Source organism: Prunus persica, chromosome G5 (genome assembly GCF_000346465.2).
Source record: "Prunus persica cultivar Lovell chromosome G5, Prunus_persica_NCBIv2, whole genome shotgun sequence".
NCBI lineage: Eukaryota > Viridiplantae > Streptophyta > Magnoliopsida > Rosales > Rosaceae > Prunus > Prunus persica.
In genome coordinates, this window is record NC_034013.1 from 1,590,445 (window position 1) to 1,618,335 (window position 27,891).

At 36.4% G+C, this 27,891-nt stretch overlaps 1 protein-coding gene across 2 annotated transcripts; it reads right to left on the reverse strand.

Annotated features, from left to right (window-relative positions):
• LOC18777919 lies at positions 16,296 to 20,787 on the reverse strand. Of its 2 annotated transcripts, none has more exons than XM_020564401.1 (4): positions 20,657 to 20,787; positions 18,927 to 19,259; positions 17,645 to 17,824; positions 16,296 to 17,112 (listed from the first exon to the last, which is right to left on the reverse strand). In XM_020564401.1, the coding sequence occupies exons 2-4, from the start codon at positions 19,176 to 19,178 to the stop codon at positions 16,438 to 16,440; spliced, it is 1,107 nt and encodes a 368-aa protein (XP_020419990.1). In that variant the 5' UTR covers positions 19,179 to 19,259; positions 20,657 to 20,787; the 3' UTR covers positions 16,296 to 16,437. The 2 variants fall into 2 exon arrangements, with proteins under 2 accessions (XP_020419990.1, XP_020419989.1); XM_020564400.1 differs by lacking the exon at positions 20,657 to 20,787 and adding an exon at positions 20,567 to 20,629.

Consider the following 27,891-nt stretch of genomic DNA (forward strand, 5'->3'; position numbering starts at 1 on the left):
TCTTTATTAGTGATGGTTTTTATAATTGGAGAAAAAAAAATTAACTGCAAATTCATGTGGCTGGGGTAACATTCATAACCAAGCGTCACAAAATTGTCTAGCTCTAATGAATTTAAAGACAACATAATCAAACAATTGTTATTAAGTAATTCAGAACAAGCTCATGTTGCTCATTGCACTTGCTTGAATGCATCAGTTGGTTGCTTTTGATTATTATTTAGACAATGCCTTGCCTTTCATGGTTATAATGAAACATAAACTTCAAGCAATATGTGTAATTTCTTTCTTTGATCTTTCTCAATTTCTTGTTGTTCATAATGACAATGTTAAGACTATTATGTTGGATGATGTCTAGGTAATCTAAAGTTAACAACACCCGTAATTCAGAATAATATTGTAAATACCGCTACCACTGAGATCAATGATGTCATCCTCCGTGATATAAAAGGTTTAAAGTTTTCTATTTTGATCAATAAATCACTTAATGTGGTAAAGAATGAGAAAACGAAAATTGTGTTTTGGTATGTGGACTAAAAGGCCAAGTAATTGAAGGGTTTGTGGGAATTTAACATGTTACTAGTACCACCTTGGACCTCTAAAAGATATAATTGATGATTTATTTTCTAGACATAAATTGAGCATATCTACGCTATGAGGACAATGTTATGATAGGACTAATAAGATGCAAGGTGAGCTAAATGGTGTTAAAAAACTCATCTTGAGAGAAAATGAATGTGTGTATTTTGTTCATTTTTTTGCACATTAACTTCAATTAGCTTTTATGGTTGTGGCAAAGAATCATATTGAAATTGCCTCTTTTTTGTTGTTGTGGTTAGTAGTGTGCTTAATGTTTTCGGAGCGTCATGCAAGTGTTGTGATATGATTTGAGAGAAAAAATCCAAGTCATTGAAACTATTCAAAATTATGAACTTCTAAGTGGGCATGGTTAAAGTCAAGAGATTAGTCTCAAACGTGCTGGTGATACTCATTAGCGTTCACATTACTTTACTAACTATGATTTTTATGTTGTAGTTGTGGTGCTTGAATTTTTTGTTGAAGATAGAGTAAACTATGATCAAAGAGGTGAAGCAATTAATTTGTTTGAGTTGATGCAATCTTTCCATTTTTTATTTTATGTATTTGTGATTTTAAAAGAAAGTATATTGGTAATCACATGGTCTGTAATAAAATTACAAAAGAAAGATCAAAATATTGTGAATGCTATCAATGAGGAATGGTGATTGGGGTATTTTTCTTGATAAAGTTTATTCCTTTTTTGCAAGCAATATATTGATGTTCCCAATATGGATGATGTGTTCATAGCTTGAGGAAGATCACATCGTAGAGTAGAGGAAAATACAAACCTTCATTATTATCGTGTTAATCTCTTTTACATGATCATTGATAAATAACTTCAAGAATTTAATAATAATTTCAATGAGATAAATACCGAGTTATTTCTTCATTGTTATACACACTTAGATCGTTGGAAATCATGTTTTCTCCATATCTATCACATGATTTTTATTCACTTAAAGGCTAGGTGTGGTGGGTTTGATGGCTGCTTTTTCTCTAGGTGGTGGTAATAGTGTTCATTTAGGGTTATTGGTTGTTTTAGGGTTTTGGTTCTTTTGGGTTATGTGGGATTTACTTGAGATCATGCTGATGTGGGCTAATAGTTGTTTGTGTGGCTTTTGTACATTTTGGTTTTGTGTTTTAGTTTGTTAGTTTTGTTGCTTATTTAACCTTGATGCTTTAGATGTCATGTTGATGTCTTAGTTGTATTGTTGAAGGTTATCTAATTAAGTTTCTCTTTTTGATATTTTTTTAAAAAAAAGGACAATGAGGTTAATTTCTTCTTGATGAAATTCACAAACGTTATGGTGGATGAGACTTGTTACTCATTCTTTTAAGTGAGGAGTCTTGAGTTAATTGAAGTTGAAATAGAATTATATGGTAGTAAACTCTGAAAAATAGACAATATCAAAACCTAAAAACTAGGGCATGGCAAGGGACAAGCACGGCAAGAGCAAGGACACAACAAGGGCACGGCAAGGGCAAGGGCAATGAGGTACGACAAGGGTATAGCAAACACAAGTCGCAAAAGTGTTGGACTTTGATATCATGCCAAACAAAGTATACACGAAGTTTTTTTATATGTATTCTTCTCCAACATAGTGGTTTATTTAAAGATTACAAGGTGTGATAACCCTTAGAATAGTTAGGGTAAGTGATTGCAAAATACGAAAGATATCCTAATTACAATTGGACTATACATAGGGTAAGTGATTACAAAATAAATAAATAAAAGGAAACTAAGACTCGCCAACATCTTGTTTATTTTTATAGTTGTAGTTCAAAACTGTAATCACTATGAGGTGTTCATTGCACTATAACGCAGTAGTGTAGAGAAAGTGAGATGTAAGTCAAGTAGAAAAAGTGTAATAACAATATAAAAATGTATTAATAGTTGTTGATACCTGATTTCAGATGGTGAACTAAGGGCTTTGACTGAGTTGAAGTCGAGCTTCTACCAAGTCAACACTGTACACTTCGTCTTCACTTATTTACCAAAGTGGTCTGCAGAGAAGACATAACATGTCACTAAAGAGGTACTAGTGTGGTACCATCCAACTTTCTCCGATACCAAAGTCAGAATGAAGCAGAGAGTGGAAATGGGCAGTGTTTCTGAGAGTTATGAAGTTATGACCTTTTTTCTAAATGTAAGTGAGGGTATTTATAGAGATCTCAACAAGGCAAGGATCCTTGAAATAGGGTTGAGAGGGTGTCTACCCATGCTATTATCATGATCATGGGGAGTGCTTAGGCATGGCTTGATGTGCTAATTACAGAGAGAGCCAGCCAGATAAAGGCAGTGGAGGATTTTTTGGCAGCTAGGGAGAGCCATTTAGTTCTTGCTCCAATCATGTGATCACACCTATCCAAGTTGGTATGCATAGGGAGGTAGTCTGTAATCATGTTCCAACCACTCCTAGTCTGGTTTAATTAGATCCTTGGAGAGGGCACTTATTGATTTTGATCAAGTATTCCCCACGTGTAGGATGGTTGGTATTGACTAGACCCAAACATTGCTCAGTTTGCTGGTGGAGGGTTGCCTTGAGTCATCTGGGTAACGCATTGGGTCAGGTGTGACCAAGTGGTGGGATTGAGACATATGAAAGTGTGGTAACGTATGACTGATTCATGGCTAGTGGCGGACGAAGGATTGTGACCTCATAGGGTTATAGTGTAAAAGTTTTGAAATTTTTTTAAGAAGAAAATAATATTTAAAAAAATAAAATATAGTATTTCCATTCATAATTTATGGCAAAACTAACAATACAAACAATATTTTATAAAATAGAATATTATATATATATATATATATCTATGAAAAAAAGACTAAGAGCATAAACACATATAAGTGGAAGAAGAGAACTTTGCTAGGTTAACATAAAACACATATAAACGGACGTGTAGAATGAAATAGAATCACATTTAAGTGGAAAATCAATGTGCTCTTGACACTAAAAATTTTATATAGGGAAATAGAATCACATTTAAGTATTTCATGGCCCAAGAAACTCTTTGGTTTACCATCCCATCACAAACTGGCGTTACTAATTCACGCGTTATAGTTGTTGACGTGAGTTAACATACTAAATCAAAGAGATTTATTTCCTAAGTTAATTAGGTTATTTACTTCATTGTTTTATATAGTTTACACATCCTTGTATAATTAGAAGATATTCTCCTAATGAGTTACTGTATCTATTTCCTTGTAAAGCACCCTTATAAACTCCTATATGTACCTCCTTTTGGAGAAGTATACAATCAACCTAAAGTATTCAAACCATATTCATATTTTACCATGGTATCAGAGCAATCGATTCTAGGTTGTCTCTAAGCCCTCAAATCATACCCTCAAATTCAAACTCAAACCCTAAATCAAATTCCTTGCCTCTCAAATCAAATCCTCTTATCAAACTCCTTAAACACATACCTCTAAAATCAAATCCCTAAATCAAATTCCTCAAATCAAAATCCTCAAATTCTTAAATCAACTCCTTAATCACAAACACACACTCATATCAAATCTTACTTACGCTACGATGTTAGGACCTCCTATGATTCTCTCCCTCCTTACAGACTCACAGAAGCATGCGGTCAATCCTGCTGAATCGGCTACTCGGGCTTGTGCTTCTATCACCACCACCAAAGGTTCTGCTTTTCATACGTCTCTCCAAAGCCCACATATATTATTGACTCGGGTGCTACAGATCATATGACATTTGATCTTAGCTAACTTATTAGTGGCAAACCAACTACTCAGACGGTGATGTCTAATACTAATGGTACCCCTTCCCTCATGGTTGGGGAGACTCTCTATCTCTCTCTAAGTCCATACATCTGGATTCTGTATTGATTGTTCCATCCTTTGACCATAAATTATTGTCGTTGCATAACTTATTACTACTTTGGGGTGTACTGTAACATTTTGGCTGAATCATTGTATTTTTCAAGACATCTTCACGAGGAAGAAGATTGGTTGTGGTACTAGACGGGGCAAACTCTACTACTAAGATGGGGCACTAGATAGTGAGACCAAGGGTGGTCAAGCTTTCACAACAAGTGAAGCTAGTTCTGAGAGGCTGAGAGACAAAATTTTGTTATGGCATAAACGTCTTGGGCATGCCTCGTTCAATTATTTGAAGAAGTTGTTTCTATAATTTCTTTCCAGTTTTGATATTTCCAGCTTCTGGTGTGATACGTGTGAATTGACTAAGAGCCATCGTGTTTCTTTCCCATTAAGTACAAATAAAAGTTTGGTTCCCTTCTCCCTTATTCATTCTGATGTTTGGGGGCCTACTCAAATCGCTACTCCGGCTGGAGTCAATGGTTTGTCACTTTCATTGATGACTACACCCAAATGACCTGGTTTTCCGTTCTCAAAACCAAAGAGGAAGTCAGCTTAACGTTTCAATAGTTCCATAAAATGGCGCCGACTCAGTTTCATGCCCAAATCCAGGTTCTCCATTCTGACAATGGCGGAGAATTTCTTAATCATGATCTCAAAAAACTTCTTATAAGATCATGGCATCATACATCAATGCTCGTGTCCATATACTCCCCAACAAAATGGGGTGGTTGAGCGAAAGAATCGACATTTATTGGAAGTCGTTCTTGCATCTTTATTTGCAACTTTTTTCAAGTAAAAGTAGAAATGAAAAAGGAAAAGGAGAGAGGGAAGTTAAATATCTAAAGTGGAGATTTTCAGTGAACTTTCTGTTTATGGAAGACTCAGAATCAAATTTCAAATTGAAAAACTTGATTTAGGCAATGATGCTTCTTGTTCTTTTTGTTAGAATGACAATGAATCTCGAGATTGTGTATTTATTCACGGCATGTTTGCTCGCGAGGTTTGGAGATGCATTTCTAATTGCCCAATCCCATTGGTTATTATTGTTTCCTTAATTGGTTGCACAGTCTGATTTATGAACCTCTTTTATGGTATGACATGCGAATAGGATTATCTAAAGTCCTTCTCTTATGTTGACAAATATGTAGTTCCATAAATAATCTCCTTCCTAATGAGCTAAGCTTCACAATAGAGGTGTGTGCACGGTGCACGTGAGCTAGAAACAATGTTAGTGATTCTTTCGTCAAACTATGGACGTCAAACTTAGATTTTGGATTACAATCCTAATATTTTAGATCAAGTTCGAGGAGCGTAGCTCGAAACCATGTTTTTCCACAAAGATTAATTTGGAAAATATTCATGACGTCTATTCTTGGTTTGATGACTATCCTAATTGGTTGGAGTATAGCATATACAAAGATGTTCTATTTTGTCTTTGTTGCTATCTTTTTAAACAAAAAAATGGTGATTAAGTATGTGGTGACGTCTTTATTAGTGATGGTTTTTATAATTGGAGAAAAAAAAATTAACTGCAAATTCATGTGGCTGGGGTAACATTCATAACCAAGCGTCACAAAATTGTCTAGCTCTAATGAATTTAAAGACAACATAATCAAACAATTGTTATTAAGTAATTCAGAACAAGCTCATGTTGCTCATTGCACTTGCTTGAATGCATCAGTTGGTTGCTTTTGATTATTATTTAGACAATGCCTTGCCTTTCATGGTTATAATGAAACATAAACTTCAAGCAATATGTGTAATTTCTTTCTTTGATCTTTCTCAATTTCTTGTTAATGACAATGTTAAGACTATTATGTTGGATAATGTCCAAGTAATCTAAAGTTAACAACACCCGTAATTCAGAATGATATTGTAAATACCGCTACCACTGAGATCATTGGTGTCATCCTCCGTGATATAAAAGGTTTAATGTTTTCTATTTTGACCAATAAATCACTTAATGTGGTAAAGAATGAGAAAACGAAAATTGTGTTTTGGTATGTGGACTAAAAGGCCAAGTAATTGAAAGGTTTGTGGGAATTTAACATGTTACTAGTACCACCTTGGACTTCTAAAAGATATAATTGATGATTTATTTTCAAGACATAAATTGAGCAGATCTACGCTATGAGGACAATGTTATGATAGGACTAATAAGATGCAAGGTGAGCTAAATGGTGTTAAAAAAACTCATCTTCAGAGAAAATGAATGTGTGTATTTTGTTCATTTTTTTGCACATTAACTTCAATTAGCTTTTATGGTTGTGGCAAAGAATCATATTGAAATTGCCTTTTTTTTTTGTTGTGGTTAGTAGTGTGCTTCATGTTGTCGGAGCGTGATGCAAGTGTTGTGATATGATTTGAGAGAAAAAATCCAAGTCATTGAAACTATTCAAAATTATGAACTTCTAAGTGGGCATGGTTAAAGTCAAGAGATTAGTCTTAAACGTGCTGGTGATACTCATTAGCGTTCACATTACTTTACTAACTATGATTTTTATGTTGTAGTTGTGGTGCTTGAATTTTTTGTTGAAGATAGAGTAAACTATGATCAAAGAGGTGAAGCAATTAATTTGTTTGAGTTGATGCAATCTTTCCATTTTTTATTTTATGTATTTATGATTTTAAAAGAAAGTATATTGGTAATCACATGGTCTGTAATAAAATTATAAAAGAAAGATCAAAATATTGTGAATGCTATCAATGAGGAATGGTGATTGGGTTATTTTGCTTGATAAAGTTTATTCCTTTTTTGCAAGCAATATATTGACGTTCCCAATATGGATGATGTGTTCATAGCTTGAGGAAGATCACATCGTAGAGTAGAGGAAAATACAAACCTTCATTATTATCGTGTTAATCTCTTTTACATGATCATTGATAAATAACTTCAAGAATTTAATAATAATTTCAATGAGATAAATACCGAGTTATTTCTTCATTGTTATACACACTTAGATCGTTGGAAATCATGTTTTCTCCATATCTATCACATGATTTTTATTCACTTAAAGGCTAGGTGTGGTGGGTTTGATGGCTGCTTTTTCTCTAGGTGGTGGTAATAGTGTTCATTTAGGGTTATTGGTTGTTTTAGGGTTTTGGTTCTTTTGGGTTATGTGGGATTTACTTGAGATCATGCTGATGTGGGCTAATAGTTGTTTGTGTGGCTTTTGTACATTTTGGTTTTGTGTTTTAGTTTGTTAGTTTTGTTGCTTATTTAACCTTGATGCTTTAGATGTCATGTTGATGTCTTAGTTGTATTGTTGAAGGTTATCTAATTAAGTTTCTCTTTTTGATATTTTTTTAAAAAAAAGGACAATGAGGTTAATTTCTTCTTGATGAAATTCACAAACGTTATGGTGGATGAGACTTGTTACTCATTCTTTTAAGTGAGGAGTCTTGAGTTAATTGAAGTTGAAATAGAATTATATGGTAGTAAACTCTGAAAAATAGACAATATCAAAACCTAAAAACTAGGGCATGGCAAGGGACAAGCACGGCAAGAGCAAGGACACAACAAGGGCACGGCAAGGGCAAGGGCAATGAGGTACGACAAGGGTATAGCAAACACAGGTCACAAAAGTGTTGGACTTTGATATCATGCCAAACAAAGTATACAAGAAGTTTTTTTATATGTATTCTTCTCCAACATAGTGGTTTATTTAAAGATTACAAGGTGTGCTAACCCTTAGAATAGTTAGGGTAAGTGATTGCAAAATACAAAAGATATCCTAATTACAATTGGACTATACATAGGGTAAGTGATTACAAAATAAATAAATAAAAGGAAACTAAGACTCGCCAACATCTTGTTTATTTTTATAGTTGTAGTTCAAAACTGTAATCACTATGAGGTGTTCATTGCACTATAACGCAGTAGTGTAGAGAAAGTGAGATGTAAGTCAAGTAGAAAAAGTGTAATAACAATATAAAAATGTATTAATAGTTGTTGATACCTGATTTCAGATGGTGAACTAAGGGCTTTGACTGAGTTGAAGTCGAGCTTCTACCAAGTCAACACTGTACACTTCGTCTTCACTTATTTACCAAAGTGGTCTGCAGAGAAGACATAACATGTCACTAAAGAGGTACTAGTGTGGTACCATCCAACTTTCTCCAATACCAAAGTCAGAGTGAAGCAGAGAGTGGAAATGGGCAGCGTTTCTGAGAGCTATGAAGTTATTACCTTTTTTCTAAATATAAGTGAGGGTATTTATAGAGATCTCAACAAGGCAAGGATCCTTGAAATAGGGTTGAGAGGGTGTCTACCCATGCTATTATCATGATCATGGGGAGTGCTTAGGCATGGCTTGATGTGCTAATTACAGAGAGAGCCAGCCAGATAAAGGCAGTGAAGGATTTTTTGGCAGCTAGGGAGAGCCATTTAGTTCTTGCTCCAATCATGTGATCACACCTATCCAAGTTGGTATGCATAGGGAGGTAGTCTGTAATCATGTTCCAACCACTCCTAGTCTGGTTTAATTAGATCCTTGGAGAGGGCACTTATTGATTTTGATCAAGTATTCCCCACGTGTAGGATGGTTGGTATTGACTAGACCCAAACATTGCTCAGTTTGCTGGTGGAGGGTTGCCTTGAGTCATCTGGGTAACGCATTGGGTCAGGTGTGACCAAGTGGTGGGATTGAGACATATGAAAGTGTGGTAACGTATGACTGATTCATGGCTAGTGGCGGACGAAGGATTGTGACCTCATAGGGTTATAGTGTAAAAGTTTTGAAATTTTTTTAAGAAGAAAATAATATTTAAAAAAATAAAATATAGTATTTCCATTCATAATTTATGGCAAAACTAACAATACAAACAATATTTTATAAAATAGAATATTATATATATATATATATATCTATGAAAAAAAGACTAAGAGCATAAACACATATAAGTGGAAGAAGAGAACTTTGCTAGGTTAACATAAAACACATATAAACGGACGTGTAGAATGAAATAGAATCACATTTAAGTGGAAAATCAATGTGCTCTTGACACTAAAAATTTTATATAGGGAAATAGAATCACATTTAAGTATTTCATGGCCCGAGAAACTCTTTGGTTTACCATCCCATCACAAACTGGCGTTACTAATTCACGCGTTATAGTTGTTGACGTGAGTTAACATACTAAATCAAAGAGATTTATTTCCTAAGTTAATTAGGTTATTTACTTCATTGTTTTATATAGTTTACACATCCTTGTATAATTAGAAGATATTCTCCTAATGAGTTACTGTATCTATTTCCTTGTAAAGCACCCTTATAAACTCCTATATGTACCTCCTTTTGGAGAAGTATACAATCAACCTAAAGTATTCAAACCATATTCATATTTTACCATGGTATCAGAGCAATCGATTCTAGGTTGTCTCTAAGCCCTCAAATCATACCCTCAAATTCAAACTCAAACCCTAAATCAAATTCCTTGCCTCTCAAATCAAATCCTCTTATCAAACTCCTTAAACACATACCTCTAAAATCAAATCCCTAAATCAAATTCCTCAAATCAAAATCCTCAAATTCTTAAATCAACTCCTTAATCACAAACACACACTCATATCAAATCTTACTTACGCTACGATGTTAGGACCTCCTATGATTCTCTCCCTCCTTACAGACTCACAGAAGCATGCGGTCAATCCTGCTGAATCGGCTACTCGGGCTTGTGCTTCTATCACCACCACCAAAGGTTCTGCTTTTCATACGTCTCTCCAAAGCCCACATATATTATTGACTCGGGTGCTACAGATCATATGACATTTGATCTTAGCTAACTTATTAGTGGCAAACCAACTACTCAGACGGTGATGTCTAATACTAATGGTACCCCTTCCCTCATGGTTGGGGAGACTCTCTATCTCTCTCTAAGTCCATACATCTGGATTATGTATTGATTGTTCCATCCTTTGAACATAAATTATTGTCTGTTGCATAACTTATTACTACTTTGGGGTGTACTGTAACATTTTGGCTGAATCATTGTATTTTTCAAGACATCTTCACGAGGAAGAAGATTGGTTGTGGTACTAGACGGGGCAAACTCTACTACTAAGATGGGGCACTAGATAGTGAGACCAAGGGTGGTCAAGCTTTCACAACAAGTGAAGCTAGTTCTGAGAGGCTGAGAGACAAAATTTTGTTATGGCATAAACGTCTTGGGCATGCCTCGTTCAATTATTTGAAGAAGTTGTTTCTATAATTTCTTTCCAGTTTTGATATTTCCAGCTTCTGGTGTGATACGTGTGAATTGACTAAGAGCCATCGTGTTTCTTTCCCATTAAGTACAAATAAAAGTTTGGTTCCCTTCTCCCTTATTCATTCTGATGTTTGGGGGCCTACTCAAATCGCTACTCCGGCTGGAGTCAATGGTTTGTCACTTTCATTGATGACTACACCCAAATGACCTGGTTTTCCGTTCTCAAAACCAAAGAGGAAGTCAGCTTAACGTTTCAATAGTTCCATAAAATGGCGCCGACTCAGTTTCATGCCCAAATCCAGGTTCTCCATTCTGACAATGGCGGAGAATTTCTTAATCATGATCTCAAAAAACTTCTTATAAGATCATGGCATCATACATCAATGCTCGTGTCCATATACTCCCCAACAAAATGGGGTGGTTGAGCGAAAGAATCGACATTTATTGGAAGTCGTTCTTGCATCTTTATTTGGTGCCAACATGCCTCGATCTTTTTTAGGCGAGGTCGTCCTTTCTACAGCTTACCTTATAAATAGGATTTGCTTGAGCATCTTGAACTCCTCTTCAAACACTTCACTGCCATCTCTAAATACCTCCTACCCTAAACCTTGAACCACGAATTTTTGGCTATGTTGTATTCGTATACTTACATGATCACCAGCATAACAAATTGGATCCCCTTACAGAAAAGTGTGTTTTCATTGGCTATGCTCCTCATAAAAAAGGCTATTGATGTTATCACCCTCTAAGTCAAAAGGTCCATATCTCCATGGATGTAGTGTTCTGGGAACACGACATATATTTTTCAGAAGCACATGAGGAGAATCTAGAGCCAAACACCCCAACATTTCTAGACTTTTTCACAATGGAAAAGACTCAGCATCAAAACGACCGGTCGCCTCTCTTTATCCATGCACATGAGGCGTCTCTATCTCAAAGCCACCAGTCGCCTCTCCCACATGACCGACTTCCCCCTTTTATTCCTTCATTGGCGAAGCCACTGTGTCAAAACAACCGGTTGCTCTAACCAAACGACTAGTTGTTTTGTCCACTTTTGCCGAACATTAAGCATATGTGTCAAAATGACCGGTCGCCAGGGAAAAATGATCAATCAACTCCACACTGCCAAAATTATGAGGAGGAGGTTGAATTGTTTTTGGAGATTTTACCCGCTCCGGACCCGCATTCAGCTCTACTACCACACCAATCACCTTTTGAGAAAGTCATTCAAGTAACATCACCCCCTGAAACTGATAACACTAATGAAATATATCATGATGATTTAATTTCAAAAAGCATGAAAGATACAGATACCCTTATATACCAACTTCCAAAAAGAAAGAAGCGTGGTAAACCTCGAGTACAGTACGAAGCAGATCTTCCAAATGAAAATATCCTATCAATAATTATATATCTCTAAGCAAATTATCAGAGTCACATGTACATTTTGTGAAGCAGTGCTGACATATCTGTCTCCAATAATGTGACTAAAGCACTAGAAGACTCAAAATAGAAAGAAAAAAAAAACCATGAATGAAGAAATGCAAGCTCTCCAGAAGAAAGCCACATGGGAGCTCATGCCTTTACCTTACGGAAAGAGGACCGTGAAATGCAGGCGGATCTATCCTATGAAATTCAAAGTAGATGGATCCATTGAAATATATAAAGCTAGATTGGGGGCGAAGGGGTACACACAGAGATATGGGGTAGACTACCAAGAGACCTTCGCCCTAGTAGTTAAGATCAACACTATCAAAGTCTTACTATCTCTAATAGCAAATCTAAATTGGCCACTACATCAGTTTGATGTTAAAAATGCCTTCTTATATGGAAACTTGGAAGAAGAGGTATACATGGATTTACCACCAGGATATAATTTAGCTAATGACAAGAAAAATTAAGTTTGCAAGTTGAAAAAATCATTATACGGGTTAAAACAATCTCCCAAGGCATGGTTTGACAGATTTACTAAGTCCATACATAATTTTAGATACATTCAAAGTAATTCAAACCACATCCTGTTCTTGAAGCATGATGGAGGAAAAATCATTGCATTAATTGTTTATGTGGATGACATGGTCGTAACTTGGAACGACACAAGAGAGCAACAGAAGCTACAAAAGTATTTGTCTCATGAATTTGATATGAACTATTTAGGTGCTCTTAAATGTTTCCTCGAAATTGAAGTAGCAAGGTCAAAAACTTGTATATTTCTGTCTCAAAGGAAGTATATGATGGATCTACTCACTGAAACAGGAATGCTTGGATGTAAGCCTGTTGACACAACTATTGAGATGAATAAGTTGTGTGATGACATGGACCGGTTGCCAACCAATAAGGAATAATACCAGCACCTTATTTGAAGGTTGATATATTTGGCACATACAATACCATATATTGCATATGTTGTGGGTGTGGTTAGGCAGTTTATGCATTCATCTAGTGTTTCTTATATAAATGCAGTTGATCGAATCTTAAGATATTTAAAGTCAGGCCCTAGAAAGGGATTAATGTTCTCAAAGAATGGAAATCTTGAAATTGTTGGATATACATATGATGAGTGGGTTGGTTCCATTACAGATAGACGCTCTACATTAGGTTATTTTACATTCGTTGGAGATAACCTAGTCACTTGGCGGAGTAAAAAATAAATTGTGGTTGCTCGGTCTAGTGTATAAGCAAAGTATCGAGGTATGGCTCAAAGAGTTTGTGAATTATTGTGGATCATAGGACTCTTGACATAATTGGGTTTTAAACCAAAGAAGCCAATGGAGTTACATTGTGATAACAAGTCAGCTATCGATATTGCTCATAATCCAGTTCAACATGATTGAACTAAACATGTTGAGGCGGATAGACATTTCATCAAAGAAAAAATTGAGAACAAGATCATTTGTCTACCCTTCGTAAAATCAGAAGATCAATTAGCGAATGTCTTAACAAAAGTTGTCTGTGGACGAGTGTTTTATGACTCACTTACCTAGTTGGGCATTGGTGACATGTATGCACCAACTTGAGGAGGAGTGTAGACGTGAGTTAATCTACTAAATCAAGAAGATTTATTTCCTAAGTTAATTAGGTGATTTACTTCCTTGTTTTATATAGTTTACACATCCTTGTATAATTAGGAGATATTCTCCTAATTAATTACTTCCTTGTAAACTCCTATATATACCTCCTTATGGAGAAGAATACAATTAACCTAAGGTATTCAAACCATATTCATATTTTAGCAATAACATAGGTAAAAATTCAGTTATGTTTTAGAATTCGTATTAGTAAATAAGATTTAGTTGGTGGTGTGTCTAGCTGTCACCTGGTGCGTCTAGTTGGTGGTGGGTTCTTTTTTATTTTTTAAACCTGGCTCAAAACGACGCTATTTTGAAGCCAAGTCATTTAAAAAGAATTTGAATGTGCCTGGACCCAAACGACATCATTTTGGCCAGGCGCTTCTGAAAAAACAAAAAACAAAGAGCCTCGCCCGCATTGCACAAGGCAGCAGCAGCAGTGCGAGGTTCTCCAACGCATTTCGTCGAACAGCTAGTGTGCGCCTTGGGGTTGCAAACCAGCAAGGCTTAGGGTCACATGAGACCTCCACTGCTGATTTGTGGGTTGCCATAGGGTAGCCTGACCCCATTTGTCCCTGTGTGTGTCTGCCCATTTTCATGGCATTGGTAACGCATGATTGAGTCATGCAATTAGTCAATCGGCTCGGTGGAGATCATATGTCAACAAAAGTAATAAAAAGTTATTAAGAATTATAAATAGTAATTTAAGGGTCATAAAAAGTGTATTCATGGTTATAAAAAGTAAATTAATAGTTAACTGTTAACACATATAAAAGTGTGGTGTCATGAACTATTACTAAAATAAAAAACACCCCTCAATAAATTTCGACAAACAAGGCTCCATGTTATAAGTTGGATACGAACGTTATTACTAGTATTATGGTGTTTTACAACTGTTGTGTTATGTGTTGCTAGTACTGTTATTGTTATGTAAATTTAATCCATTATCATCTTTTATATTTTTCCATTTTTCTTTTTCAAGAACTAGTGAAAAGCCTATTATGTGTTTAAATTAAAACCCATTTGGCAGCTGCAGATGGAAGAAAGGAGGAAAGAGAGATAGGGAGTAGGGATGGGCACAATTTCAGTTCGGTTTTTGGTTCAATATGACCGAACCGTCTCACCCGATTACAAGAGAGTTGGATTGGCCTAATAATAAGCGGGTCGTGAGCTTAAGAAATCATAAACTGCTATGTATGAATTGGGTTACTAGTTGAGACCAAAACCGACGCAACTCAACCCGTAGACTACAACCACACTCTATGTGTGCACAATTTCGGGTCAACTAACTCGATCACAAGAGAATTCAGTTTGTTTGAATTAGCCCAATAATAAGTTGGTCTTAGACCCAAAAAATCATAAACCGTTATTTATGAGTTGGATTACAAATTAGAATCGAAACGAAATCCACTTGATTTTGAATATTTTGGGCAAATATCAGGACCCAATATGAGAAATTGGGTATAAGATTTTGAGATGAGCTAAGAAAACTAAGAAAAGGTTGTCCACTCTGGACCTTTGTCCTATATAGGGACCACCCTACAGCTACAAATTAATGCGAGAAGGTTCAACCCTGATAAATAGACTGCTGTATTTCTGCTGTTTCCAATGTTGTGTAGTGTAGCTATATTTCTCAAGAAGGAAATAGGCATTACACAAGTTCACTTGCAGATTTAACAGCACAGATTAAGATGGGAAAGTCAGACATGATTCTCCTTTGGGACAACAGTTGTTTTTTTTTTTTTTTTTTTGGTTACCGTTTTGGTAAAGCAGAAAATAAAACAAAAACTAACCCAAAAAAGTCTCCTTAGCCAGACAGATGCCTTTATGACTAGAGGAGAACAGAAAGCACTGCGTCAGCTCATACCATCAAATTCCAAAATGGATGAGCAAATCAAACTTAGCAGCCTCTATAATCAATATACTTATGTGTGCTTCAGTCCTTTATCCATTCACCTACGTGTGCTTAATTCCTGCAATAACGTTATTGATGCGTCCCCTCTTCAATATCTGCCATCCATTGTTATCCACAATTCCGCATTACCCTAATACTCTGATGCAAAATTCCCAAGTCAATCTGAGCCACGTTTTAAGGAACGAGCTGAGCTCAAATCAAACTCGAGCTTTCTCGTAAAAGAACTACGAGTTGCTCACCAGCTTCATGAGCTGAGTAAACTAAAGCTCAAGCTAGTTTACTCAGCTCGGCTCATTTTGCTAACAAGCCAAACACGAATCAAACTTAAATTGTACAAGCCAACCAATTTACACCCTAGATTTATGCCTCGAACTTGGAACAGACCCTTGATTGTTGGACTTTTCGCCAGGTAAATCCTTAGTTGTTGAACTTATCCTTGATTGTTGAACTTTTCCACATTGTGGTGACATCCTTAGTTGAATTTATCCTTAATTGTTGAACTTTTCTACATTGTTGTGACGTGGACGACTGTTGCTAGCACAATTGTAGTTACATTTACTTTAAAAGCTTGCATTTACATCAGAATTTCGAATAAACCTTAAATTAGACTATGCCACATGGCTGTCCCATCGGATTTATCTTCATCACCTAAAGTTGCCAAAATCACAGTTGGTCAACAGAAATGTGAAAGATACAAGAAAATGCACCAGGAAAAATTGAATAGCAGAACACGCTACTGTACAAAGTGTAAACCATGTATATACAACAAACAAAACTTCATATTTCAGGGTCTATTGTACATGTAGTGTATGAAAAGGCCGGGAGACTTAAGCTAGGAAAAAAGAAAAACCAAGCAAGCTCAATGCTCGGTCCACAAAATTTAATGCCACTATGGCCACCATATGAGCTACCTTCGGCAATGTCGGGTAGGTAAGCGTGCCAAGTATGAACCAGTTGAAGCTTAAGAGAGCAACAGCATCAGAAGCAGGTCTGTTGTTTATGGTGGAGAAAAACTGAACCACACTCTTCAGTGACATACCAACTACGGTGAAGAGAGCAACAACGAGGGGCATGCAAGGGTCTTCAGCTTGCCAAACAATTATTCCAACCAAAAGTGATAACACTGCACTGAAAAGACTCTGTTTGATTGCAATACCCCTTCGCTGGTCCAAAACTTCACTCATATCTAAATGTCTCAGGTTGATTTCAGACATAACAGGATGTATAGGCCCACTAGATATTGATTCATTTCTTAAGATTTTGAGCAACTCTGTTTTAGTTTTGCTCTCGTCTCCCCAAGCATCTTTGTGCATCAGAAGGTCTTGGAGGATCATACCGCTTCCATCATAACGGGATTTCCATGACGGGATCCCATAGGGAATGCCATAGTCAGCAATGGCTAAGTCCTTGACATTGCCTGTTTCATCTCTACCTTTATTGTTCCAATATCCTTTGCCCTGAATTTCTCTTAGCCGAAGATTTTCAGTTTTCAGATCGTGTAACTGTCAGAGCACATACAAGGGTCAGTATTCGATAGCGGCATAATTATGTCTATGTATAGAAAGACACAATCTAATGTCCCATTGCAAGAAACCTGAGTTAACACTTCTTCTAGTGTTTTCTTTAAGAACTGAGAAATCATACCCTAATCTGTTACATGATCTTATTTAATGCTGAAGCAAGGATCTTCATTGTTCATGTAGTGTATACAGCATTGTTTTCAATCTCAGTAGTAAAAGCAAATGAAGGTTTTTGGTCTCTGTCTGTAGTTTGCATATGGTTAATCATTGAACTTAGGCAATTAGTTTCAGAAGAAATTCATTAAGAAGGATCACTTTTTATAAGAACCAGAAGGGACTGCATGTGTACCCAACCCTTAACATGATCCAGTGATCCAAACCATATTGTTACGTCTTCATGATTTCCCTTTCTGCTCATTTTATGGATGAATGTTGAATGATATCTAAAAATTTAAAAGTTCGGATCATTGGACCACCACTCTGGTTGCATGCAAGAGGATGATAAAATCTTTACCTCGCTTGCTAGCAGTTCAATTTTAGCAATGGCCTTGTCATGCTCCTCTTCAAGTTCTGCTAATATCAACTCCATCATTTTTTGTTCTTTAATGGCTGTTTGTAGATGTTCCTGAAGTTCTTTCCTATCCCATGCCAGATTCTCCAACTCAATTTGCATATCAAGTAAATGCCGTTCCAGCTGCTTGCACGGCAATAATTCTCATAAGTCAGGCATACTGTGAGAATGTGTAATATAGGAACTATAATAACAAGATAAAAGATTAATACAGTGGAATAAACCGGGAAAAAAAAAAATCTACGAAATTGCAAGTAGGAACAAAAACTAAGAGCCAAACAACTGCAAATAACCATCAAGAAAAGAAAGAACAGGCATAGTAAACAAACAAAAACCATCATCCTGGTCTGCAGCTAGTGCACAAATCTAACCACCCATTATCTTTACATGCTTTATTCCAAATATAATTACCTTACAGAGTCTAATAAGGAGAGATTTAACCTGCATAATGAAGAGTTAATTTCAAATAGAACTAACCTTACAGAGTTTTTTAAAGAGACACAAGAAGTGTACGCATGCACTCACACATGCAACCACTTTGACAGCTTTGACAGTTAAATAAATTATTTGCAGTATACAGTAAGTGCTGTATCAGAAGCATACTACAAGGATGGTTACAGTAACTTCTGTAAAATGAGCATTCTCACCAAGTTTATCCTTCAGTTTCTACATATTGGCCAACTCATGTATATTTATTCTTCCTGCTTGTACATACAACGTACTCAAAATAGCATGCAATTTCCTTCTTTTTCTTCAAAACCCTTCCTTCAACCCTGTTTCCATCTGTTTTACCTCTTTGGTTCATGGGTCCTTAATTGGAATTTAAACCTGAGTTGACATGGCCAACTTAATACTTCTCTCTTTGACCTAAACTTTTGTTACACAAAATGAGTGAGCATTCACTAGTTTGAGATTTTAGTAGAAAAATTGTGCTCAATCACCCAAGGAACAAAGCAATATATAATAACAAATAGTTAAGGAAGAAAACCGACAAAGAAAGGAAAAAAAAGATGTGGTTAGAATGCCCATTTTTCTGAATCCCTATATTCGATATTTTTAGTAATAAGTACCAAACAACATGTCAGTCAATACCAAACATGTCAGTCGACTCCCTTTAGAAGATATGACATGATCAATGTGGTCATTTTCACCAAATAAAAATTCAGAAATCAGGTTTGTATTCAAAATAGGAGACTAAAAGTTACTGAAAGCAGATAAAACTGACCTGTCTCTCCCTCTCTAAGGCAGTTAAAACTCGCCCAGGCAGAGATATAAGTGCAAATGTCCACATCGTTATTCTCCAGAATAGGTTCACATGGAAGCAGACTGATGCCATCATCAACTCTATGCATGTATAAACGATAATAAAAGTAGTTTTTATGCCAAACAAGCATAACAGCTTGAAAAGTGAAAAAGGCCTAGTCACTAAGATTATTATGTTAGTTAGTAATTCAGAAACCAATGCCATCACATCCATGGGTATCAGTGCCTTTTCTGATCAACTATCTGTCCACAAGTTGCAAGACATTCTGTAGCCTTCATTTGAGTTCCTGATATCCTGCATAATCAATAACTCCTTCAAAAAGAACAGAAAAGGAAACAAGAGAACAAAATAAAATGATAAAAAAAGAATATGCTAGATGGCCATCATGCAAGAAAAATGTAAAAGTGCAGGCAGTAATTTCCCTGATAGTTTTTGACAAACCACACAAATTACAATTAAAAACTTCTCCAGCCAGATTATTCTATTGTAAGTCAGAAACTTTAAACCAAAGTACAAAAAGAGACAAACCACGTAAACTTTGATTAGTAGTTCTTATTCGAGCTTTGTCTTAAAATTTTAACATCACACTAAATGAAATTCAAAGTAAACAAGTATGAAAGCAAAATATCATCTAGTTTCCAATACTAGAAATTAGCATCTTTCAAGTGTTCCATATACCTTTCTAATTTTCACTATCTAGGGGTGTGGTAAATGACTAATAGAGGTTGATGCAATAGATTCTCATTTTAACAACTTCGGCAATACTTTAACATCACTAGATGAAAATGATACCTACGGCATTTGTGGTCCGATAAAGTTTTTTTTCCCCTTCCTATTTTAGAGAGAGAAATGAGAGATGTTGGGGGGTGACTGGATAGCTAAAATTAAAAAACCAAAAAGCATATGATATTAATTTTAGTTTTTATTTTAAAAACTATTTTATGTCCTCTCTCCCTCAGCTTTCACCTCTTTTCTCTAATCTCATCTTCATCTGCCTCCTCTCTGTTTAATTGTAAAAAAGAAAAATAAGACATGCAGATTATCAATCAGATCCTAAACAATATAGACTTTGGAGACTTTAAATTATGCAAATTTCCATCCTAAAGATAAGAGAATTCTTGTTCATTTATTATTAACTACACTTCTCATAAAATATGGTACTTTTCCATTCAAGTTGGTGAAGCGAGATTCTTCGCAGAAAATAATTCAATAGAACGATGATGTAAGCTAAAGAAGGTTTCAAGGCCAGACCCAATCAACCTACTATGATAACTAAAATAAATTTCGGGAAGAGACAATAAGAGTAAAGAGTGAACAAAACCTTAAAAAATAGAAAGAAAAAAAAAATGTTCAACCACATCCGACTATGTTAACCGCAACAGACCACAACAAACTCCATCTCTGGACAAAATTTATGCAAAACCCAGAAAACCCACATCCCTTAAATGTCATAGAATCAGGCAAGGAACCATCAAATGCATCCAGTAGGAATTTATTTATTTATTTTGGTCAAGAGGGAGGCCGAGGCGATAGAAAGAAAAATTAACAAGGACATCATCCAATAGGAAAACTTTAAGAAATAAAGCTAGAGAGAATCGAACCAATAATTTTAAAATGACCAATGCAGATATCCCAGGTATAACCAGAAAACGAAAGCAATATGAGTTAAAGAAGAAAAACAGAAAACTTACAGAGCAGGACAGAGAGACAACGAGTTAAGCTTGAGCCTAGCCAAAACAGAGAGAGAAAGAGAACAAAATGGATAAGTGCGGGGCTTGTTTGTATCAAAACCCGTTGCGCAAGTGCAGAGGTGGCAGCGGGACCGTGCCCAATGACTGACACGTTTTTAGTGAAAGATATACACTATATAATTAAATTTGGAAGTGTCCTAGGCATTTGAAGTTTTGCTTTGAAAGGAAATTGATCGCAAGCCTAAAATTTTCATTATTTAAAAGAGAGATTTGTAATTCAAGTAGTTAAAGAGTATTTATTTTTTGAACATATGGATTCTATTTATATCGCAAGCCTTAAAGCAAGGATCTTCTAAATAATAACTTAAGTGACTAAGAGCATTTATTTCTGCACCTAAAGTCAATTTAGTTGTAATTTCTACGTAAGTTGTGTGCAAATTTTTGTGAAATCTTATCAAATGACCACACTTGACATAAAGATAATAGACACTTAAAAGTTTCCTTCTAAATATGGGTCTCCTAAATAAATCAAGAAACAAATTGGGCTTCATTCAATAAATAACCCAAACCCGAATCATGTGATTTTCTAATAAACTCATACCATCCACATTTTGGCCTGTGATGAAATCAGGCCGAACACTATTTTATCTTTTTTATATTAAATTGTGGTCTCGAAGCATTTTAATGCAAAACTATTTGAGGGATATACATATATATATATATATCTATATATAAAGCAAAAGGCAGAAAATAGTGAAACATTCAAAATATCATAAAATGCCTTTGGTTAATGTAAACATTAAAAATTGAAATTATTAATTAAATGAGGATAATATGATAAATTCGTACTTTTTCATATTAAAAAATTAAAATTAAAAGAAAAATCAAATAATGAATTTATTTTTATGGAACACAACTATCCATTATCTTTTTTAATTCTAAAATAAATTTTAAATTTTAAATAAAAATAAATAATAAAAAAAACCTCTCGCAGGCGTGGAAAAGAGGCTAGTGTATTATAAGTGAAATTTTTTATTTAATGCAAGTGATATTGAGTAAGAGGGGAATCTAGCTGGACTTAGTCGCCAAGGAGGTGGATTCTTATTCAAGTGAGGCTAGGGATTGGTATGCATAAAGACGAGTCCAATACACTTCAATGAAGGATATCCTGATTATTATTATTATTATTATTATTTTGGTCAAGGATATCCTGATTATTATTATTATTATTATTATTTTGGTCAAGGATATCCTGATTATATGGACCTCCAAAGTCCTTATGAGGTGTGAATAAGGAAATGTATATGATACCAAGGAGGTCCCTGCTCTTTAATAGGTGGATTTAATTAGGGTTTTGTATCAACATAAAAGGAGGTCCCTGCTCTCTTAGTAAGTGTCGTTCAAAACATCTAGTCCCTATTGCTGGTTGAACGTAAGGAATCTACAAAGAGTAGACCTTCTTTTGAACTTTTTATCAATGACATCTTTAGGTATGTACTATTGCTATTAATATTTTTATGTGTTTCGATAATTTTTCTTCTTCATGTGATTCTAAGTGTGTCTAAAGAATTTATGTAATAAGTTTACAGAGATGGCTTTCAATTTCTAACATCCTCGACAAAAAGGTATTCATCTAATTGCCCTAAATATAGTTTATGATCTTCTCAAATGTTCTGCAATTTTCTGAATTCATTTTTACTATATATAGTTATATATCTTGGCAAATGAATGGAGAAAAATTAGGCTCTCAACATGCATGAATTTTTAAGCAGATCTTCAAGTTCCACGTAGTGCTCATGATGAAAAAAAAAAAAAAAAAAGGGTCTCTTTTACGGTTGGGAGTGCGTGTAGAGAGGCTAGTTATATAATAACTCAGTCTGTTTGTGAAGTATCACACTTAGCATATAAACGATCTTAATTATGATCAAAATGTGATTTTTCCTTAATGCTTAATGAGAAGTCCTTAGGCTTTCTTCCAGTCATTCATCTTAGCTCCATTCAAAGCCGACCCTTGAGTTTATCGAGGTCTGGAGTGACAACAAATAAATAGCCTACATAACCATATTTACATATGAACAATATACACATTTAAAGATTGGAAACAAAATCATAGGTTTAGTTATGGTTCAACAATGAGGTCGGGCCAACCAAAACTCAAAGATTTCATGCTTGGGTTGAGCTTGAACTGGGCCATTTCAGCATAGTTATTATTTAGGGCCCGATTGGGTTGAGCTTGGGTTTCAATGTCTTGTCCCAAGCCTACCCATATGAACCGTTGGTCCGCTCATTGAAATTATATTATTATAAATAATATTCAACTATATTGCATACTAGTCTCTTGACGCATGTTCATGCATGTGCCAATTGATTTTTTTTTCTTTTTTATTTTTTTTTAGAATTAAGAAAAGATAACAGGGTAGTTATGTTCCATAAAAGTAGGACCTATTATCTTATTTTGTTTTTAATTTTAATTTTTTTAATATTAAAAAATATGAATTTACCATATTATCCTCATTTAATTAATAATTTCAATTCTTAATGTTTGAATTAACAAATGGCATTTTCTGGTATTTTGAAGTTTCACCATTCTCTACCTTTTGTTTTATATATACTAGCCTCTCTGCACGCGCTTCCGCGCTTGCGAGAGGTTTTTTAAAAAAAATAAGTAAATTTATTTTAGAATTAAAAAAGATAATGGGTAGTTGTGTTCCATAAAAATAGGATCCATTATCTGCTTTTTCTTTTTCTTTTAATTTTTTTAAATATGAAAAAGTGTGAATTTACTATATTATCCTCATTTAATTAATAATTTGAATTCTTAATGTTTGCATTAACCAAGGGCATTTTCTGGTATTTTGAATGTTTCACCATTCTCTGCCTTTTGCTTTATATATATAGATATATTATAAACTAAATATATTGTATCTTTGATTAAATATGTCATAATTCATAGCCAAATATCATACATAATATAGACTAAAGATTTACAAATAATATTTTTTAAATATGAAATGGACAGGCTTGACTGGGTCTACACGAGCCAGGCTACATCGGGCTCGAACAAGTCAGACTAAGGTCGGGCTTGGATTTCAAATTTTAACCCAAGCCCTACTCGACATAATATCGGGCCAAGCCATCCTGCCCATAATAAAAGAAAATAAAATAAGGGGTGTAGACAAAGAAATTTTGGTGCAATAAATTCCATTGACAAGAAAATAATTAGGGTTCGGTGGATTAAATCGTGGGCCCCGTAATTCGCCCATGTGGCATGTGACTCATCAAAATCGGATTAGTTGTCAAAAATGACACATGGCGACATCCGACGGAGTGCATCGAACGATTCAAGATGAAGACAAAATTAAAGGAAAGAATCTTCTGTGATTGACTTTGATTTAAATCAAATATTAATCAGGTCAATCAATTGAAGATAATCTGGTTAAATCGCCAGATTATGGGAATTGATTTAAATCAAATCAGAATCCCACAAATCAAGGTTTTAAATAGGGAAAGTTATTTAGGTCAAGCATCCGACAAAAGCCTATAAATAGGAGGCTTCAAGACGAAAGAAGGGGTCGGAGAAAAAAAACCTAGCACTCAGAAGAAACAGAAAACTCTCTGCATTCTTCGCCCTACTTTGGAAGAGCCACCAAGCACAACAAATACGTGCCGGTTCCTTCACCATAGAAAAATCCCAAACACCAAACAAGCTTCGTGCTACCCGTTTGATCAAGATCAAGTCTCTACGACCCTTGTATCAAACACAAATTTTCTTTAAACACTTTGGAGATCGAATCAGAGGATTCAATACAGAGATTGTAACCCTAAATTTCATTAATACAAAATTATTTTGTACACGTGTTCTTGTCTCATTTGTCGCAGGAAATTCGTGTTTACAAATTTGGCACGCCCGGTGGGACAATCTCTGCCTCTCATCTCTTTCTCCAGTTCCAAAATCAATCAACACATCGAAAAACGATGGCTTCCAAGAAGATTCAATCCGTTCCCGCGACGAGAGGCAAAAGCGTGAGCACCTCCTTCTCAAGCGAAGATTCTGCTGGGGTCGTCACCCGGAGCAAGGCCAAGGCGATATCCGTAACTTGACATGTCACTTCCATACCGACTCAAGCCAAGGCGAAAGATGTGAACCGAAGGCGTGAACCAGTCATCAATTTGGCAAGGAAGACTATCGTCAGAGCGGATGAGAGAAACTCTTCGAACGAAGAAAAGAGTTTTTCATGTTCGAAGAATTCAGGAGAATGCTTACTCTCGCCTGTTTCAGACGTTGACTCGAGCACAGATTCATACCATGGATCCCCACCTGACGACCAACAGAAGAAGATTGCCTCGGCGTCTGTAGGTGAGTCTTATTCTATGGCTATGCAGGTCATGGTGACGGGAGCAATGTCTATTGAAGAACAACTGGCCTATATGAGTGAAGCGGTCACGAAACTGACGAAGATGGTCGAAGAGAAGGATGTGCAGATTGCTTCTCTCATTAACAAGTGGGAGACACATCAAGATAAGGAACCTAGCCAAGACGTGCATAAGAAAGAATCACATCATGAAGCTGAATCCAGTGAGAAAGGATTGGGTCATGAAACAGAGTCGGGTGATAAGTCGCACGGAAAAGGCGACACAGCCTCGGTGGGTTCTTTATCTATCCAACAACTTCAGGACATGATCACGAACACCATCAGGGCTCAATATGGTGGACCTTCTCAAGATACATTTATCTATTCCAAGCCTTACACCAAAAGGTTAGACAACCTTCGAATGCCAACGGGCTATCAACCTCCAAAGTTCATGCAGTTTGATGGAAAAGGTAACCCTAAACAACATGTTGCCCACTTCATCGAGATGTGCAACAGCGCTGGCACTAACGACGATTATCTCGTGAAGCAATTTGTCCGATCACTCCGAGGCACTGCATTCAACTGGTACATTGACTTGGAACCTGAGTCAATTGACAGCTGGGAACAAATGGAGAGAGAATTCCTCAACCGCTTCTATAGCACTCGTCGCTCAGTTAGCATGCTAGAGCTCACTAGCACAAAGCAGCGAAAAGACGAACTTGTTATTGACTACATCAATCGTTGGCGTTCATTAAGCCTCGACTGCAAAGATCGAGTCTCAGAGTTATCGGCTGTAGAGATGTGCATTCAAGGTATGCATTGGGGTCTGCTCTACATTCTTCAAGGGATCAAACCCCGTAGCTTTGAAGAATTGACCACTCGTGCGCATGACATAGAGCTAAGTATCGCTAATCACGATGGAAGAAAGGAAATGGTGAGTGATCATCGAAATGACAAGTCGTCGAGAAATGGGGCAGACTCTTTGAGGACACGCATCTTGGAGTCAATGACGATCAGTGCTACTCCAATGAAGATTTCCACTCGAGGCAAGAAAGATGCGAGGAAGGCCGAGTCAACTCAAGATCAAGAACCACGACGACACACCCTAAAAGAAATGAAGGAGAAGAAGTATCCTTTTCCAGACTCTGACGTAGAAGGCATGCTGGAAGACTTACTTGAGAAGAAGGTGATTGAGTTACCTGAGTGCAAACGCCCTGAAGAGATGAATCATATTAACCACCCGAAATACTGTATGTACCATCGTGTCATCAATCATCCAGTGGAAAAGTGCTTCGTGTTGAAAGATCTCATCATGAAGTTGGCACAACAAGGAAGAATCGAAATGGATCTTGACAAGGTGGTAGAGTCTAACCATGCTACGATCTCATTTGTCTTATCTGGTTCGGCACATTCGCCCTCACTACAATCACTGGGGGCATTCTCTGAAACCCATCAACTCAATCCGTATGAGTGTGTTGGGGTGAAAAGTCAAAGTAGTGTCGATTCATTCGATGACAATAATGAAGGATGGGCATTGGCTACTCGGAAGCAGTTACATAAGAGTGCACATTTGCCAAGAACTCCTCGATCAAAAAGGTTTGTAAGCAAAAGAAGTTCTCCTCAATCACATAAAAGGCATAGAGGAAATGAATTATCAAATATGAACAAAATGGTTCCAAAAGATGAACTCTTGAAACAAAGGTCGCCTAGCCCCATCATGCTACATGACTTCTTCCCCAAGGGATTCTTCAAGAATAATGCGTCAAGCACCTCCCGAGGTGAAAAACATAAGGAGGATACTTCTCACTTCGCTTAACATAAATTCGACCAAACGCTCCTTCGCCAGCACGAGCCAAAACTGCATAAGGTACCAAACGCTCCTTTGCCTGCACAAGGCACCAAACGCTCCTTTGCCTGCACGAGCCAAAACTGCACAAGGCACCAAACGCTCCTTCGCCTGCACGAGCCAAAACTGCACAAGGCACCAAACGCTCATTCGCCAGCACGAGCCAAAATTGCATAAGGCACTAAACGCTCCTTTGCCTGCACGAGCCAAAACTGCACAAGGCACCAAACGCTCCTTCGCCTGCACGAGCCAAAACTGCACAAGGCACCAAATGCTCATTCGCCTGCACGAGCCAAAACTGCATAAGGCACCAAAATGCTCCTTTGCCTGCACGAGTCAAAAATGCACAAGGCACCAAACGCTCCTTCGCCTGCACGAGCCTAAACTGCACAAAGCACCAATTGCTCCTTCGTTCGCCTGCACGAGCCTAAACTGCACAAGGCACCAAACGTTCTTTTCACCATCCTCCATTTACGTAAAGCCTAAGCGCTTGAGCGGGTTATCACCAAGTCGGAGAGATGGATCAAACCCAAGCGGTATAGGACGTCTACGTTCTTCACTCGTCCTCCACTTACGTAAAGCCTAAGCGCTTGAATGGGTTATCACCAAGTCGGAGAGATGGATCAAACCCAAGCGGTATAGGACGTCTACGTTCTTCACTCATCCTCCACTTACGTAAAGCCTACGCGCTTGAGCGGGTTATCACCAAGTCGGAGAGATGGATCAAACCCAAGCGGTATAGGACGTCTACGTTCTTCACTTTCTTTTGAAGCACCTAAAAAAAAAAAGAGGACGACGCAAGCACAGCAATAGTATGCCAATATTGAGTTTGATGTTGCATGGTGGGAGTGCACCCAAAATAGAAGATAAAAAAAAAAAAAAAAAAAAAGAAAAAAAAATAGATGAAGAAGGAGAAGAAGACGCCGGCACAAAGAAAGAATAACATGCCAAGGGTAGGTTCTTGTGGCTAGAAGAAAGAAGAAAAATAATATAAAAAAAATTGACAAGAACATGATGAAACAAAGAATGGGTTCAAG

Coding starts and splice junctions, on each gene's coding strand:
- LOC18777919 (XM_020564401.1), bottom strand. CDS start 19,178: ATGGATGTGATGGCATTGGTTTCTGAATTACTAACTAACATAATAATC. Junction 17,825..18,926: donor CCTTAGAGAGGGAGAGACAG/GTCAGTTTTATC, acceptor CCGTGCAAGCAG/CTGGAACGGCATTTACTTGA. Junction 17,113..17,644: donor TTGAACTGCTAGCAAGCGAG/GTAAAGATTTTA, acceptor GTGCTCTGACAG/TTACACGATCTGAAAACTGA.